General features: G+C 37.5%; 1 protein-coding gene across 1 annotated transcript in view; it reads left to right on the top strand.

Moving 5' to 3' along the window:
- Nucleotides 1–20094, top strand: part of LOC107557315 (receptor tyrosine-protein kinase erbB-4-like) — a gene marked incomplete at its 3' end in the record, with an annotated part of 183188 nt that overhangs the window by 116199 nt on the left and 46895 nt on the right. The window contains exon 3 of the mRNA XM_016240701.1: nt 10334–10520. Coding sequence (XP_016096187.1) covers nt 10334–10520 — 187 coding nt within the window. The remainder of the gene's footprint in view (nt 1–10333; nt 10521–20094) is intronic.

The raw sequence follows: 20094 nt of genomic DNA, 5'->3' as shown, positions 1-20094 counted from the left end.
ATATATATATATATATATATATATATATATATAGGGCTGGTAAGCGATTACATTTTTAATCTAATTAATTACATGATGTGGCAATTAATTAATCTAATTAATCGCACATCAAATTTGGTTGAGAAATCACTCCCAAAAGATAATTTAAAATCATTGTTGTGTAAAGCATCAAACAGACATTACAAATAGTAGCTTCAGCAAGAAATATTTTGCTTGATCAAATTTATTACATATTGTAAGGTCTCTGTCTTGTGAAACAGACACCCATAAGCTGTGGATTCACCATGTGAATTATGAAACGGAAATATTACAGAAGGATCTAAAGATCTCCCCCCTATCAACCAGCATGAGGGCTAAACTAATCACCCCATTCGACTTCCTGCCAGTCTTGTCTCATCTACTCAGAGGAGTGATGACGAACTAATCCAATCAGGAGATAACACAGAGATCTTTTGTATCAGGACTGAAAAGTTCTTTCACAACATATAGATACCTTGTGATGTCTTGTGATCGCACAATGTATGGAATTCTTATATCCAACAGGAAAAGGACGAGTAATTTAATCACACCCTCAGGCCTGAAACATGGGATATATGCATGACTATCACATGACGCTTGACCATCTGCTTCCTGCCCTGTCTGAAACCCTTACAAACTTCTATTACAACAAAAGAAACAGAACCTTGCATGACGATTTTAACAGACAATCGTTTAAAACTCATAAGTAGTGAAAATGTATCCACTGTATGTGTTATGCCGTATATATATATTTGATGTGTTTATTGAAACCATGATATCTTAAATCTTTGCCTTATAACTTTTCTTTTTAGTTATTACGATTACTGTGTATGCAAAATACCTGTTGTTTGAGCTTGAATGAAAGCTTGTTTTATTCACAGAACATTGGTATGAGTGAAAAATTGATATTCGGCATCATTTTCCGGTGATGATATTTTTATAAGAAGTTCTTAAAACTTGTAGAAATACTCCCCACGAACAGCATGTGACTTGTGCACACGAAAAAGGAACCCCCACAGGGCGTGGCTAAGCCCCGCAGCCACTATCTGATTGGAAACAATGACCTGTGGGAGGGACAAAAGTCAGCCTGCTTAAAAATGGACACAAAGCCCTCGTTGCTTGCTTGCCCTTCGCTTTTCGCCGTGTTACGAGCACTCCAACTGCTCACACGCTTACCATCAAAGCGACCGGTCATCTAACACTCAAACACTTCAGTTGAAACTTCGCGATCTTCAAAGAACTTAAAGTCTTGCAAACTCAGACTTTTAGCAGAACTGCTCAAGCCTCTGCGTCATCAAGAAACCAACCAATCTCCGGAGGGCTCTCCCAAAAGGACGTCATCCAAACGTCATTCCGGCGCCAGATCAACAGCCAATCAGCAACGGAATCCCCTCCATTAGCCACGAGGAACAACTCAGCTTTTCAGCTGTCACCCCAAAAAAAAATGCAAGTAAACGAACAAAATCTTATCTCTGCTGAACTGGTGTCGAGCTAATTTTAAGCAGTAAACATAAGCCAAATCTCTGCTTTGTGATTTTCTCAGGATTCCAGTAAGAGAACTGTAGCAAATATCTTGCTAAAACTTTGGGGTTTCCTCAGAACTCCGTCAACTCTCATTCTTCAGAAATGTATATACAGTATGTGTGTGTGTGTGTGTGTGTGTGTTTGTGTATGTCTTAGCTTAGGTCGATGTAATCTAGAATAGCCAATACAATTTGTGTTTCATTTATAAAGAATCCTTGTCTGGTGTCGTATAATTTTAAAGTCAAACCTTGCCAAGATCACGTTACCTCGCTAGGAGCTTACAAATTATCATAATTGTATTGACCTGTGGCCAAGGAAAATACCCATAATCAGATGGTTAAGATACATGAACATTAACGTCTCGCTGGCTGACCGTTGATAAGGTGTAAACCATTAAAATTTGAAATCAGTTCTAATCAGGTTGACTTCGAATTTTCAGATTCGCATCCTTTCAAACCCTGAATGAATTAATAATTAATTCCCTAAAATTAAGTAATCAGAGACATTACAATATACTCTTTTGGACCATGAGTGTGAGTAAATGATGACACAATTGTCATTTTTGGGTGGATGAACTATTCCTTTAATAATTAATTGTATTAATTGTTATATTATTACTATGGAAATATTAAATTATTTATTTAATTAAATGATACTCTAAATAATAAACTAAAACTGCTAGTAGGTGGTGGTAATTGTTTTAATGTATAAGTCATCATTCATTCATTTGATTCATTCAAATAGCTGATTCATTCAGGAGTGAAGTAAATGGTTCTTTATGAATGGTCCATTGAATCATTAGGCTTGTTCGACTTGAAGCGGATCATCACCATCAGATAGATCGGTGTGTGACATCAAAGTACCTCAAGAACTATAGAGAGCAGGCGGCTCCTTACGCTTTTGAATCTCTCTCGCGGGCCTTTGATGTCATACATACACCAATCGGTCTGTGTAGCGCCGCTTCAAATCCAACGCGCCTATGGCCAATGGTTGAAAGCGCCAAATGGTTCATCCAATTCGTTCAAAACGTGCATTTAGAAATGAAATGCTGCTGTGTGTTGCTCAGAGACGGAGACGAAGACGAACAGTTCTGCTTTGTCTTTATATTTTCGTTGGCAAAATTGAGCCAAACAGACAACATTGTGTCCAAAATAATACAATATTAACTTCTTACTTTCTGAACTGTTGTATAAGATCAGTATCACATTTGCACTTGTGTGGAGTGAAGTAAATGGTTCTTTATGAATGGTCCATTGAATCATTAGGCTTGTTCGACTTGAAGCGGATCATCACCATCAGATAGATCGGTGTGTGACATCAAAGTACCTCAAGAACTATAGAGAGCAGGCGGCTCCTTACGCTTTTGAATCTCTCTCGCGGGCCTTTGATGTCATACATACACCAATCGGTCTGTGTAGCGCCGCTTCAAATCCAACGCGCCTATGGCCAATGGTTGAAAGCGCCAAATGGTTCATCCAATTCGTTCAAAACGTGCATTTAGAAATGAAATGCTGCTGTGTGTTGCTCAGAGACGGAGACGAAGACGAACAGTTCTGCTTTGTCTTTATATTTTCGTTGGCAAAATTGAGCCAAACAGACAACATTGTGTCCAAAATAATACAATATTAACTTCTTACTTTCTGAACTGTTGTATAAGATCAGTATCACATTTGCACACGTGTGATATTGTTTAACTATATGATGTAAATATGAGACAAAAACTCAAATGGGAATTTTTGCCCCATATCTTGAATTTTAGGGACATTCTAACTGTTCTCTGTTCTCTGCCAAATGGGTGCCCTAAGCAGGATGTATTGTTGTGCCCCCTCTCTCAAATATTATGGAAGTTAAAAAAATAAATAAAAACCTACTATAGGGGTCAAAATAGAACTTTAATAAAATATAAAAGTAAATAAATAAATTGAAATTATATTGTATTATTTACAAATTACAATTGTAGCTCTAGACAGTTATGGCTATGATTGTATTAATACAGTTGTCTTGATTGATTTTATAATCTCAAGCATTCAGAAATCACGCAAAAGAAAATTAAGCAGTTTTATGATACAACTTCTTAAAAGGTTCAATTTTGTAAGGGACGAGGGTTGTGATGTCCACATGTTTTTTTTTTTTATAAATTATTGAGGCTGTGTCATCTATAGCAAAAAGGTGGCCAACAATTAAAGATTAAGTGGATATTTGAATTAAATGTTTGGTCAATAGCCTATTAAACAGCCTTTGATTGTCCTGTAAGTATGACAGCAGCAATTACCAGTCCTTTGGCTCCCTTTGCAGGCATTTGTAATAACATGTAATGTACATAAATTGTTTATTCTGTAATACATTATGTATTTTAAGAGTGTTATTCAATGAAACCATATAATTATTAATTAGCCAATCATTATTGCCTCATTGTTTTTTATAAAATGCATTTTAAGTCATTTTAAAGGCTGTTGTTGGCTTCGGTCTGTTTAGGCTTAACCACAAAAAAAATCTTTATATTATCTTAATACTTCTTTGTAAAATAGTATTTGAAGTAACAAAACCATGGTTAATTTGCGGTTACCATGGCTACATGAACCATGATTTTTGGTTGCATTCGTGTTACCACCATAAGGCAACATAAGGGAAAGGCTATTCGATGTGTTGGTGGTGGTGAAATTATTACCAACATTAAAACACATTATTAATGTCAACAGCCAAAAAACGTTTCACAGGATTATGAATGTACCTGAACGTGATGCACGGGCTTCGTTTTCATCTTTTTTTTCTCTTTTAGAGAAAGTGGCTCTTTTAGGAAAATGTTATTTTACGTGTTGAGACGCACAAGGGAAACGGCCGTTAACAGCACGACAGGGAGTAGTGCAGCCTGAAGTGCGCAACCCACTCAACACAGGAACGACCACCGCTGAAGCGCCATCTGCCAACACAAAAAGCTCCCGAGAGCGTGCTAGACTCGTCACACACGAAGCAGTTTGGTAGGAGCAGAACGATGTTGTTGCTCGGCTCCGAAGCGAAAAGCTGGTATGCGTTGCACCGGCTGCCTTTTTATGCTCATGCTGTGATCAGCAGCAGCTGGATGCAATCATTGCATGCCAATGTGCATTGGCTCGTTTTGTTTACACTCAAAGTGGATTGATCTCTCTAAGCGAGATCCCAATTCGTCGGTCACGATGTGACTCATAGTGACCGACTGAAAGGGAGTCTACTCCAAATTGGTCTATGTTACTTACAACTGTCTGGTTCCAGAAGTAAAGGTCTCAAAAAGGAACTTTAAAAAAAAATTAAAATCTTATTAACATTTCAATGCCTTATTCTGAGGTTGTTAACCTAGTGTTAGCTTCTGCAGAATAAATTTAATTTCATATTCATATTTAATATAAGTCCCTGAGAGAAACTTGCACTAACCATATTTTTTTAAAAATGTATTTATTTTTACATTTTTTTAAATAAATTAATACTTTTATTTAGCAAAGATGCATTAAGTTGGTCAAAATGACAGTAAATACATTTATAATGTTACAAAATATATATTTTTTCTAATAAATGGTGTTCTTTTGAACTTTCTATTCATTAAAGAATCCTGAAAAAAATGTAGGCTACCACGGTTTCTACAATAATATTAAGCATCACAGCTGTTTTCAGCATTGATGATAATAATAATAAATGTTTCTTAAGCATCTGATTTCTGAAGGATCAAATGACACTAAAAACTGGAGTATTGGCTGCTGAAAATTCAAAAAGTACAGAATATGGCACCTTTACTTTAGCAAAATCATCTATCCATTTGAACTTGACTTTAAAAAAAAAGTGTTTAGTTTGTTCAATTTGTTTCCCACTGCCTAATGTACAGACAAGTCCAGCTATTTTTCAGCTGCTCATTCAGAGAGACTGAGTCATGCTGGCATTATTTTTTTCAGGCAACACATTAACGTCAGTGTGATTAGTGTGAAGATGAATGTATAAAACTGAACTCTACATGAACCCCATGAATAAACTGAAACTGAACTCCATGACTGAACCCCATGAATACCCGCTGCAAAATTTACAAACAAATGTAAAATTCTAATGATGCCTGGAGGAAAATATGCAGGTGTATAACGTGAGAGAGCATTTGGGACGTGGGTGTGTTTGATTTCTGTGAGTCCATTTGGTTCATTACTGCAATTTTAGCTAAAATTATGCGAAGGAAGGCAATTTTTCTCTGTGTGAGGGTGAGAGATTGTGACCTATTGTCTTTGCTGTGTGATAGCAGCTTGCGCCGAGAGGTGTTTGTCCTTTAACGTTGAAGCAGTGTTACATATCTCTAATATGATATTTCTAGGTATAAAGGTGACCGCCAGTGAGATTTTGAAAGTAATAAAAAATATGTGTAGTTTTACGTATGCACTTTACAGATGTACAATACTGTTCTAAAGTTTAATTAGAAATATAACTCTTTTCTGAGATTATAATAAATGTCTTTACTGTCACATCAATTTATGGCATCCTGCTGAACTGAAGTATTAATTAATACTTTAATTGATCTCAAACTTTTGAACAGTAATATATGTTGAATCAGTCTTTTTTGAATATTTAACTTTTCCTGTGCTAAGATTTTGAAATCATTTTTGAATGTTTTATTTACTTGACAGGTTAGTTGGTAGTATTTTTGTGAACAATTCATCAGTGATTGTTATTCCAAAGGGGTAAAAATAAATATATAAAATAAAAATATATATTTTTTTATTTTTATTATTTTTATTATTATTGACACTGGTGGATGTTATTGAACATGTGTTTGAACGTATTAACAAATAAACAAAGTATGGCTGTCAGTTGATAAAAATTTTGACTTGCACATTAATTACACAATGTGGTGATTAATTAAAGGGTTAGTTCACCCCAAAATAAAAATTATGTCATTAATTACTCACCCTAATGTCGTTCACAAAGAAAACAAAAATAATGACTTTATTCAACAGTTCTTCTCCCAAGAGTTACCGTCTTCCGCCATTTTAGAGAGTATCACAACGCATACACACGCTTTCCCCGAAGTGTAAACAATGCTGATTACGCAGATTACGTTCATGCGTGCACTTTCCCCCCGAACATAAACAACGCTGATTATGTCGATTACGTACTTAGGGAACTCTCCAAAATGGCGGAAGACATAACTCGGGGGAGAAGAATTGTTGAATAAATTATGGTGTTTTTGTTTTCTTTCCGCACAAAAAGTATTCTTTCTCGTAGCTTCGCAAAATTTAAGTTGCACCACTTATGTCACATGGACTGTTTTACCGATGTCCTTACTATGTTTCTGGACCTGGGAACATTACAGTTGCATTGTTGTCTATGGAGGGTTTGAGAGCTCTCCGATTTCATCAAAAATATCTTAATTTGTCTTCCGAAGATGAACGAAGGTCTTACGAGTTTGGAACGACATAAGTAATTAATGACAGAATTTTCATTTTTGGGTGAACTATCCCTTTAATCTAATTAATCGCATATTAATCGCACATCAAATTTGGCTGAGAAATTACCCACAAAAGATCATTTTTAGCTATGATTGTGTTACATGAGAAAAGCATGAAATAGATATTACAAAAAGTAGCGTTATAAAGAATTGTTTTCTTTTTTCATTTTAAATTTTTAAGTGAACTACCCCTTTAATTATTTTTTTTTATTAATATGGATTTTTTTATTTTTATGTTCAGATTTTGTTAATTATTATATAAATATGAAATTATTGAAACTAATGAAATGAATGAAACTCTAAACAAGAAACTGCCAGTAGTTGGTGGTAAATGTCTTAAGTCACTGAGTAATTCATTCATTCGATTCGTTCAAACGTCTGATCTACGGAATGAAGTAAACAGCTTTCTTTATGAAAGGGCCAATGAGTCATTGGTTTACTGGATTCTTTCAAAATGCGGATTTATTCAGAAATTGTGTGTTGCTTGGAGACACAACAGTTCTGCTGTGGCTTTAACAGGTAATATTTTTGTTGGCAAAATTGACCCTTGGCAAAGACCCGCCCCCCTTCATTACTGTTGCTACGTCCAACACACATCATGTTCTCACGCAGTAAAAAGATGCATTGCAGAGCAAAGAGGACACTGACAATGTGCCGACAGACAAGTCTCTGCTTTTACATTTTGTCATTTTTAAGAAATTCAAACAATAAATACCATTTGGTGCTCTTTAATGTGTCATGACAAATCGCTGTAGTGCCTCATTTTAAGCAGCAAGTGAACCAATCATCTCTTCCTCTTTACTAGTTATAGCATGAAATAAACATGAATGAACATCAGAAGGTATCTTGTTTCAACCGCAGTAAGACGGCAATACACCATTTTTCAAGTTCAAGTCCACCGACCTTAATCTACTCAACTGTCTGGTTTGTTTGTCGGACAAAATGGCAGATTCGAAGTTATGATTGGTCAGATCAATCAAACTCCCGGTGAAGGGTCAATTGGGCAAAAACAGACAATATTGTGTCTAAAATGTTAAATAATCTTATTTTAATAAATGATCTTATGTATTGAACTGTTGTATAAAGTCAATATCACATTTTCACTCATTTTATTTGAGACAAAACAACACTCGTGTGGTATTGTACTCGTTGCTCGTGTGATATTGATTAACTATATTACATGATATAAATATGAGACAATAACTCATACGGGGCATTTCCCCCAATCTCTTGAATTTTATAGGTATACAACTGCATTCTACAGGCTCCAATCGACTATAGATCAGGGCTGGACAACTTCGGTCCTGGAGGGCCACTGTCCTGCAGAGTGTAGCTCCAACCCCAATCAAACACACTTACCTGTAGCTTTCTAGTGATCTTGAAGACATTGATTAGCTTGTTGAGGTGTTTTTGATTAAGGTTGGAGCTAAACTCTGCAGCACAGTGGCCCTACAGGAATGAAGTTGCCCAACCGTGGTATACTGTAGATAGTCACTCAATTTAAAATCTTCCCAGTCTACTGAAAATTGCTATGACATCCGTATCGAACATTACAATGCACATGATAACTTGCATATAATAACTAAATCCACTTCACCAGCTAATTACTCTTCAACAGTGATGCTGAGCTACCGCAAAAAAGGACGTTCAAAGACAGAATTCTAAAGATGGCTTGTTTCACTTGTTTCTCTGATGCATAAGATCTATAGGTGAATTTGTCTTGAAGCAGCGCTGCGCAGACCAACCAGTGTACATCAAAGTACTGCGAGAGCTCTAGAGAGCAGATAGCTCTGCATGCTTTCAAATCGCTCTCACAGTACTTTGATGTCAAACACCGATCGATCTGATGTAAAATCCGATCGATCTCAAACACACCATATGGAATGTAAGATGATGTACATGGGGCAGGGTGTTAAATGCATTAAAATTTTTGATGCATTATTTTTTCAGTAAATATTTAATTAAATTAACATGCTAAATTGACAGCCCTAAGTACAAAGCCAACAAGGTGCAAATACATAAATGAGAAAGCATTGGGGCAAAACATCTAGCATATCAATTCTAAGGATTTTTATTTTCTGTTTAGTAGTGCACTGAAAAATAGAGTTATTAAGTTTGTTTTTGTTTTTCAATAGTGTGCCGCTTTGATTTATTATTTGTTCCTCATCAGTCAGCCGGTATGAAAGGTATAATCAAGGTAATTACTGATTACGGATTTCTTTCTCTATTCATTGTCTCTCATGTCATGTGAAGACAATGGGAATCGTAGTTTCTGCCCACACTATGGGATACGCTAGATTTAAGACTACTTTATCTACTAACAACTATGACTTGAAACACAGATGGCTTGAATTGAATGGACTCCTCCATAATAATTATCCTAAAACTTCTTAAGACTCATAAAAAGACAGAAACTACTACAGTATTATTATAGTAGAGTGATTGTATCTGATGGAAATACTACATGAATTTGAGATATATCATGGTACTGAATATTTACTATGGTATTACCATGCTGTATGTCCAAAAAAAATTCTATATGGCATTAAAGAGATTCCTTCCTTCCTTCCTTCCTCCCTCCCTCCTTCCCTCCCATTCCATTCCCATTGACTTCCATTTTGTTTGTTTGTCCATACAATGGAAGTCAATGGGAACCGAAGCTCTTTGGTTACCAAGATTTTTCAAAATACCTTCTTTTATTTTCCAGAGATGGAAGAAAGTCATACACGACATGAGAGTGAGTAAATGATGACAGAATTGTCAGTTTTTGGGTTGACTATCTCTTTAATGCTAAATATTTAGCAGTCATTTTATTATTGACCAATCAGAATCCAGTATCCAAGAGAGCGGTATAATAATCTCTAGCAGAGTGTCACCGTGTGGACTTCCAGTGATCCTGATGGGTAGGTGACAGCTGTCAGTGTGTGCTTGGTCAGCTCTTCAGATGGATTTCTGTGACTATAGTTCCAGTATGTGTGTGTCCGATCACTACAGCTATATCACATTCACTTCTTCTGCATAAAATAGACCTGTCCTCTGTGCCTGCTAATGATACGCAGTATGAAATAGTGATTGGATGTCAGCATGATTGATGTGGGTGTGGAGAGGGAAGGTCCAGCACTCTCTTGGGTCATTATCTCTTCAAATTATATCAAGGCTGTCTCGTTAGTCGTCCGTTTGGTGCTGCTCAGTTGCCGTGATGGCCGAGGGCATCAAGTCTTTGTGAGAATAAATTCTGTATACTTTTGGCTACATTTCATATAAAGGACAAATTAAATACCATGGATTTTTGCGAATCATGTCTAACAGAAAATATTTTTATCTATATCTCCGTAGTCCATCCGTGAAGTGACGGGTTACGTGTTGGTGGCTCTGAATCAGTTTGACTATCTTCCTCTGGAGAACCTGCGGATCATCCGTGGCACTAAACTGTACGAAGGACGCTATGCTCTGGCCATCTTTCTCAACTACAGACGAGATGGCTACTTCGGTCTTAGACAACTCGGCCTCAAGAACCTGACAGGTATTTTTGTCTGTCTGTGTGTCTCTGTCTCTCCTCAAGCAAATTCCCATCACACTTGGTTTTGTGCAGTAAAAGTATTTTAGAAATACACAGGAAAGAGCCTTTGGGCCCACAGTAGATATCTGAAAGGATGGATCAGGAAGCAGCCCTTTTTAATAAAATATTTTGATCAGCTGAGTATATGATGCCAAATGGTAAAGTGCATTAGTCATTTTAAAGATTTGTCATGACACATTAAAGAGCCACAGAATGGTATTTATTGTTTGAATTTCTTTGCAAAAGGTCAATTCAGTAAATTTTTTTTATCTCATATTATATTTCAATATAGATTTTTAAGTTTTAGCACTTTTATTTTGTACAATAACCTAAAACTAAGCTAAAATATTGAATATAATAATAATAATAATTTAGTAATAATTACTGTAATTCAGATTCAAAGGCATCACAAATTCCAACTGCAAAATAATAATATTTTACACACACATTATAATATGTATAAAGTAAAAATATAAAGTTTATATATAAAATATAAAATAAAAGTCTACTAGATAGTCTACTACTATTATATAATAAATTATATAATAAAGAATTCAATAAACAATATATTAATAAATATTTGTGCAGTATTTTTTGGCTGATGGTCTGTCCTCCTCACTGACTAATGCTAATTTAGGTACATGAGTTGTAATTATCTTTGGAATTAAATCTACATTAATTTCCAAATCAGGTTGTTTATAATATTTTATAGTGGAACTTCAAGGTGTTTTGAGAGTCATAATCGTATTACACAGAAGAGGCTACATAACCCTTTCACCCCTTCAGAAAGCACGTGCTTGATTTGATGTTAAACTCCCTAATAGGTGCTGTGTGTGAGGATGATGCTGTAGGCAAAGGGATTTTTTTAACTTTCTCCCCTCACACTCACACACACACACACACACACACCACAGAGTACTTCTAAGTATGTTTCCCATGCCCAAGGCCCTTTTATTGACCCAAATGGGTTAAGGATGAGAGAGCAATAGAGACAGACAACCACAAGTATGGCCACCAGAAACAACTGCTGCCCAGCCATAATGATTTTTTTAGACTCTATTCATTTGAGGTTTACTTACTTTGTTGAAGTTGGATTTAATATTGGGCTGAGAGTCAGTTTTTAATGATCTGCCAACAATGACATCTGTAATTCCCTATATACTGCTTATGATTACATGATTAGTTATAACTTTCCCTTCTAATGTAAATGTGCTTAGAATAATTTCATTATTTCAATCCTACAGTGTTCCGGGTAAAGAGATGAAAGCATGCATCTTCCTTTCTGAGACACAGACCCTGATGCTTAATGGATCCTTTGATTTAAAATGCAGTTGTTGTCTTGTTTGTCTCTTTCATGACTGTCCTTTACTGATGTAGCTTTCATATATGTGGACACTTGAGCAGAAATATAACTGTATAACTTTCTTTATCTACATAAATCATTCATTGCAGATCATTTAATTGTTAAAATTTATTTTACAATTATCTAGATGTAAATTATCTGGATTATTATTTTTTAAGTTATTTAATTAATATTTTCTTATTTTATTTTACTTATTTATGCATATATATATATATACAGTATATATATATATATATAATACATTGCAATGTATTATTTCATGTCATTTCAAACCTTTCTTTGTTGGAACATTTCAAACCTTTCTTTGTTGGAACATAATGAACAATGGGTCCAGTGTTGCTTTGACCACAACGTTCTTCAAAATATCATCATACATAAGTTTTATTTTGGGGTACACTGTCCCTTTAACACATGGTTGTTTACCAAATAAATAAATGGACATTAAATATTTATTTTGAATTGAAATTGTTGTATTATGTCAGAAGAAAGAGATCTGTGAGAAACAGATGTTTCCGGATGAGTGGCCAGCTTTACAGTGTTTTCAAGGTTAGCAGTCTCTATTCAGAAATATTTGACAGTGGGATAAAGTCAAGTATTAAGAATTCCAGAGGTCTGTGTAATAATTTATGACATTTACCCTAGAAAACAATAATAAAGAGGTAATATTTTATTCCTCCATGCCAGTATTTGCAGACTATCTGATGAATAGAGAGCTCTGACCACACACTACTCTCACGCCAGTAGGTCTCAGTATGTACCATGAAAAGCAATTAGGCCAGAACTGTTAATGCATACAGATTAGAGTCCATATCAGATCAAGTGACTCAGCCTGAATAACAGTGATAAAATCCCCATATCTGAGCAAAACAGCAGAACTTAGACAGTAATTACCTTTCTCCTGTAAATTAAAGAAAATCACAAGCTGGATTCAGAAAAGATGTATTCTGAGGTTAGTATCCATAACTGATTATCGTGAAATGATAGACATAGAAACACTGGTAACTGGTTTGACGCAGGATACGTGAAAGACCGGGTGAACACGGCGCCACTGATGGGACAAGTTGAGTCTGATCGCCACCGGACTGAGAACCTTAACAATGGAAAAGGGTCCAATAAAGCGGGGCCGCAGCTTACGAGAACCTTCTTGAATAGGCAAATTGCGGGTGGAAAGCCACACCTTCTGACCACAAACATATCTAGGAGCCCTAACCCGGTGACGATTGGCGGCTCGACGTGTACGTGCGCCGGTACGACATAAAGCTGATCTCACCCTCCTCCAGGTACGTTTACATCTCTGAATAAATGCCTCTACAGAGGGAACAGAGGACTGGGCCTCTTGGGATGAAAATAGAGGGGGTTGATAACCCAGACAACACTCGAACGGGGATAACCCAGTGGCGGACGAGGGCAGAGAATTATAAGCGTACTCGGCCCAGGACAGTTGGTCGCAATACGACGCAGGGGTCCGCGAGGTCAAGCTACGCAACATGCGACCAAGAATCTGATTGGTCCTTTCGGCTTGACCATTGGTCTGTGGATGGAATCCTGACGACAGACTGGGGGATGCCCTTATCTGACGACAGAATTCCCTCCAGAACTGAGAGACGAACTGAGGCCCTCTGTCAGACACAATGTCCGAAGGAAGACCTTGGATCTTGAAAACGTGATCTACCATAACTTGAGCGGTCTCACGGGCGGACGGTAATCCAGGAAGAGGGATAAAATGAGTGGCCTTCGAAAAATGGTCCACCACGGTAAGGATGACCATATTACCGGCCGATAATGGAAGACCGGTCACAAAATCCAATGCAATGTAAGACCACGGACGTGATGGAATGGGGAGGGGCCTAAGAAGACCTGCCGGTGGAGTGTTACTAGACTTAGTCTGGGCACAGACATGACAAGAAGCAACAAAGCGCCGAACATCGCGTTCTCTAGTGGGCCACCAAAACGGTTAACGAATCGCGGCCAACGTACCCCTAACCCCCGTGTGTGCCACCAATTTGGACGAGTGACCCCAGCGAAGAACTGCCAAACGAACGGCCTCAGGAACGAATAACGTTCCCTCAGGAGTGCGAGGTGGCCGCGTGACATGAAAAAGGGCTCTCCTCACCGCCTGTTCCACTCCCCAGACGGCCGCCCCAACCACACAAGGCTGAGGTAAAATGCTCTCGTTGGCCGAGGGACCCCCTGATGAGCCGAACTGACATGAGAGAGCATCCGGCTTGAGATTCTTAGAACCAGGTCTAAACGAGATCGAAAACTCAAAGCAACCGAAGAAGAGCGCCCACCGTGCCTGACGGGCATTAAGTCTCTTAGCGGTCATTAAGTCTCTTCTTAACAAAGAAGAACCCTGCACCGGCAGGCGAGGATGACGGAACGATAATTCCCCGCGGCGAGAGACTCTGTGAGGTATTTCTCCAGAGCCTCTTGCTCGGGCGCCGAATTACCCTCTGCCCCCGAATCAGTGCTGGGCCCGCAACGGAAAAACCAGCCCATCGAAGAACAGCAGAGACCGTCATATGAGACCTGGGCGAAGAGGGGATGACAGTTGTGCTCGCCAGTACTCCTCTTTCTACTGGTGTGCTCTTGCTTTATAACACGCACAAAGCAGCGAAATGCCCGGCCGCGCCGCAGTAAAGGCAGAGAAATGCGAACCCCCCAGCTGCATTGGCTCAGGATAAGATCTGAGAGGAGAATATTCCACAGCTGGTGTAAGAGTCTCTGGTGGTCTTGAACTAGAAGCTCGAACCTGCCTCCGCTGCTCGAAGCACCTGTCCAAACAAATGCCCAGTTCAATAAGATCATCCAGCTGTGTCGGTGGTCCACGCGCATAAATCTCCTCCTTAAGATCCATATTCAGTCCCTCCAGAAAGCAAGTGACCAAAAATCAGGTTCATTCCACTCGCATGTGGTCGCCAGCGTCCGGAACTCAATGGCGAAATCAGCGACAGACCTTCTGCCCTGATGAAGCACAGCGAGAAGGCGCGCAGCTTCGCGACCGAAAACGGATCGGTCGAATATCTTGATCATCTCCTCCTTGAAGAGCTCGAAACGACCACAGCAAGGAGTCTGTGCCTCCCAAGCGGAGGTTCCCCATTCGTGAGCTCGCCCCGTGAACAGCGAAAGTACAAAGGAGATCCGGGCGGAATCTCTCGCACAAGTCTGAGGCTGGAGAGAAAAGATAACCTCACATTGAGTCAGAAAAGCTCTGCATTCAGTGGGCTCACCGGCATAGCAGGGGGGGTTGTTAACATGCGGCTCAGAAGGTGGATGTCGCCATAATACGTTGTGGGTTCTCGGTAGAGCTGTATAAGACGAGACGATAAATCCGTCACTTGTGCATCTGGTAGTATCGACATGAAGGGCCAAACAATACCGTATGCATGACACACAATAATCCGACAGAGAACAGTGAACCCAACCACTAGAAATAGAGTGACTAATAGATCAGAGTGGAAACAGGTGTACTCGCAAAGCAGCCCGCACGCTGATTGTGATGACAAACAGGTGGAGATGAGAGCAAGAATGAGCATGGGCGTGCCTGAGTGTGTGTGTGTGTGTGCATGATAGAATATGTATGTGTGTGTATATGTGTGTGTGAAATCCCGTGTGTGTGAGAGAGAAACAGAGAAGCAAACCCAGCTCATGACAGCAACAATTTACATTTAGAATATGGAATAACTAAATGGTGCTTGCCCATGCAAAAGTTGCCACCATGATGCCAGGGTGTTATGGCTGGTTGTCAGGGTGTTGTTATGCAGTTTCTGTAGTGTTCTGAGTGTGTTGCTAGGGCAGTTGTTCTCAACCTTTTAAACTCGAAGACCCTCATTGTCTAACACTTACACTATATACACTAGGGGTGTGACGAGACATTTATCCCACAAGACGAGACACGAGACTGGGTTCACGAGAATGAGACAAGACGAGATTTTTAGGCTTTTTTAAAGAAATCCTCAATGATGAAATATATAGGGAAAAATAGCCTTTTATTCAACTGAAAAACACAAAATGCAAAAAAAGTAGGTGCGTTTTGAAATCAGCTTGTACTTTATGAAATTAAACATCTATTTTAATAAATTGTATGCAGTAATAAACAACATGTAAACACTGCAAAATGTTTTGCCACAAACTCAACTGACAGGCAAGTAATTGTACAAAAATTATAAATATAAATAAAAATAAATAATAAACAACATAAATATATCTTTAAAGTGGAAGTGAAGCAGTCAGTCAAGTTTACATTATTTAGTAAACTGATTTCTACTTTAATAAAAAAATATATAATAAACACGATTAATGTATCAATTTAAAAGAATAAAGCAGGCTGAGGGATAGTTAGGGCCCTATGAAATCCGTTTTTTCATTTTATTTTTCTCAACTCCTTTTTAATAGTTAAATTAAACTGTATTGATTAAAAAGCATGTCTTATTAATTAAAATCATGCAACTTTTCACATCAATTTATTAAAAGTTTAACAAAAATTACATGTTTAGGGCCCTATGAAATGTTTTATTTTTTCTCATCATATTATTTATATTTTTTGTTACCAAATTCTGTGTTTTAGCATGTCTAATTATTTGAATGCATAAAACAACTTAATTTATTCTTTTTTTTTTCTTAAAGTAGCCTTATTAATTAATTTTTTTCCCCCTCAGAAATTCTGTGTTTTATATTTACATTTTTCTGGTTATCAAATGAAGGCTTAAAACATTAATTTAATTTATAATTTATCTCTTAATTATTGAAAATTAAGCAAACAAGATTTTTGGGCAAACAAAGGGGATTTACTATTAAAATTAAAACATGGAAGAAATGTTTTGTGTGATTATTCCTTGAAAAAATAATGTTTGTTTAATTTTAGTAGTAGTAATAGTAGTTCTGTCAGGACCACTATCGTCAAAATGATAGATACTTAGCATAAAGTTTGGTTTGGCGGTATGGTTCTGTTCTGGGCAAAAAACCTCCCTGCCCATCCATGCAGCCTGTCATGAATGAGCAGGGAGAGCAGCAATAATAACCCCCCAGGGTTAACAGAACAGAACAAGGCAGATATCGTTAATGTACTCAATGATATTTAAGTGTAACACTTTATTCAAGATAAAGGAGTCTGATTAGCAAGGAATATCAGAAAGCTAAGTCCTGACTGTGGCAAAAGGTGGACTCAGCTGTGGTAAGTTTAAACGGTAACGTTACCAGTGTGTCAAAGTACAACTAATAAGCCTAAGCTACGGCGTGCCTAGCAAACCGACATGTTACTGAACAACTAGCCTTAAACAACGAGCAATATTTAACAATAGCATATTTGCCAACATAGCGTTAAGCAATGAGAATGAAATAAGAAACTTAGTAGGAAATGTTGCTTAATAATATATTTATGGGGGAAGCATCACCCCAAGCTCAGCAAGTGAGGAACCAGAGGAAAACGACTGTAGTTACCTGTATTTTTTATTATTATTATTTTTTTAAAGGCACTGCTTGTACTGCTTAGAATAATTATAGACTATATTTAAATCCCTTGTGTCCATTTGAGCGCTCAGTCGTAACCTTCCAATCACCACCGAAGTGTTTTATTTTATTATTTTGTTATAAATGAACATAGCTTGATCTCAGCCAGTTCATTTCATCCTAATTTCTCATGCTTATATGCTCACGTTACTCAGCGTGAGCACATATTCAAGCGGATCAGAAATTATGAATCTCTAATAAGTGGCAGTCCAGCAGGGGAAGCATACACTGCGGAAATACTTCGAATGACGGTCATTGATATTACATTCTTATATGTATAGAAGCCATTAGGAGCGATAAACGCGTGCTTCTGACCGCACACTCACACAGCTAATGAAACATCAACCTTAGAAATAAACAACCGTAACATTGAGATTATGCCGCTGAATACAGCGAACCCCAGTTGAAACGCATACACGAGAATGCGTGTTTCATTTAAACTTGTTCTCATGGCCTTAACTATCGGCGTGTCCTCAGAGCGATTACATGCACTAGACTACGTGTTGCTCCAGCTGTATGAACACAGATGCGTAAATGCTGCTGCAAATATGCTTTTTTCAATTAGCAGACCAGGTAATATACACAGAGATATGGATTAAAACAGCATTCACTTATCTTAGATGTGGATTTCAGATGTTCTGAAACACGCTGCAACAGTTTGATTTGCGAGCAGCGATGCTTAATTTGCTCCGAAGCAAGCTAAAAAGCTGCTGAATAATACTGAATACAGCTTATATAGGAATGCCGCGATAGGTGTCGTATTCCTATAGGTAGATGTGATCAGCTGAGAATCAGCTGATGCAAGCTTGACTCACGTGACCTGCCAGAACTAACGCTAAAGCTTAATCAAAAGCACCAAATCTGGAATTTGATATATTCCTCTGAGGATTTCCAACCGATTGCCACCAAACTCGGTGAACATGATCTCAAGGAATTGGGGATGCTAAATTGCGAAGGGATTTTTGATATATCGAACGGTTTCCCCATGGCGAGGCGATGAAGTTATGGCGAGAAATGAGAAACAGGAAGTGTCTAATAACATCCACATTGTCTGATTTTGATTAGACTTCAGTGGTTTGTTCGTTGTATGATGCCGATCACATAGATGTGACTATTAGAAGTCAAAGTTGTAGTGCCACCAACTGGCAGCAGGAAGTGTGCCATTTTCAAAATGCTTTGAATTCAGCATCTTAGTTTTACTCGATTTGCTTCAAACTTCATCAGAATAATGTCAAAACACGGCCGATGTAAAACTGTGAAGGGATTATTGATATCTAAAATAATGTTGCATGGCAATGTGTCGAACTTGAATATTATTTTCTGGTGATTTTGAGGCAGACAACATGCTTAGAATTTCATGAAACTCAACACACATCAGTATTAAAGATAGATAGACACTGGCAAATGCTCATAAAAGGGCTTGGAAGAGGCGCCCTATAGCACCACCTTTTGACAAAACTTGGGGGGTTAGTTTTAGCTACAGTCACCAAACTTAGGACATATATTGTTCTCATCAAGCCGGACAACTTTCTAATTTACAGTCATTAGCTACGACCAATAGGAAGTTGGCTATTTTGATTTGAATGTGGATTTTTTTCTTAATCAATTAGGGCCTCTGTTTCTTTCTTCTTTGAGTTTGATTTGAGTATCACGGTTTTATAGTCAAAGGACTATATTGTCAAATAAAAATAAAGAAAAGAAGAACAAATAATCTAAATGCAAGCAACATAAATAAATACAACAGAGTAATTAAAATAAACAGTGTTTTCAGTTTTTTTTAGGTAGGTCTAACAGTTTTTAGGTACAGAGATTGAATAATCAAATTTAAAATAACAACATTGCATATTCGACTGTATACATTAACCCTCTGGGGTCTGAGGGTGTTTTGGGGCCCTGGAGAAGTTTTGATGTGCCCTGACATTTGTGTTTTTTCAGTATCTTAAAAACATATTAATGTCTAAAGAACAGTGTATTCAGCACAAACTGGGCTAAAATAATATGTGAGCAGCATGAAAGTATATGTTTGTGTTTTTGAGAAAACAATGTTTATGTGTGGTTAGTGAAAAACTAAAATTTTTAAGTCGCTGAAATAAGGCTATAAAACACATACAGAACATTTGTTCACAAGACTTTTGAGAACTGGATGTGGTAGACTAGAGTTCTTGGTACAAAATTATGTGAAAATGATCCTGTTTACTCATTCACAGAAAACAATATATTGATTTAACATTTGTAAAACATGTTTTGTGATAGAATGCCCTTATGCGAGGGAGTGACAATGGCCATGAATATTTAGTGATTCACACCTAAGAGACAAAGGGCCTCCCATAATGGGCCATCAATATGAATGTGACTGAGGCAGGTAAGAAAGAGTGAGGAGAGTAAAATAATGTGGGTTTTTGATCATTATTTGTATGTTATTTACAACACAGTATAATAAAAATATACACAGTGTAGGTCAAGGTCAACACATGACTGAACATACTGATCTGAACACTGAGACTTGAACAGTAACACAGCTTTGTGCCAAACATTCATTCATAGTTTTAACACTCACACTACTTTTATATCTTGTGTTTTTTTTATGTTAAAGGGGTCATATGACGCTGCTAAAAAGAACATTATTTTGTGTATTTGGTGTAATGAAATGTGTTTATGCGGTTTAAG

The sequence above is a fragment of the Sinocyclocheilus grahami genome, unplaced genomic scaffold (genome assembly GCF_001515645.1).
Source record: "Sinocyclocheilus grahami isolate Dianchi unplaced genomic scaffold, SAMN03320097.WGS_v1.1 scaffold598.1, whole genome shotgun sequence".
NCBI lineage: Eukaryota > Metazoa > Chordata > Actinopteri > Cypriniformes > Cyprinidae > Sinocyclocheilus > Sinocyclocheilus grahami.
The sequence above is the reverse complement of the archived record's forward strand: the minus strand, read 5'-3'. Positions and strand labels throughout refer to the sequence as shown.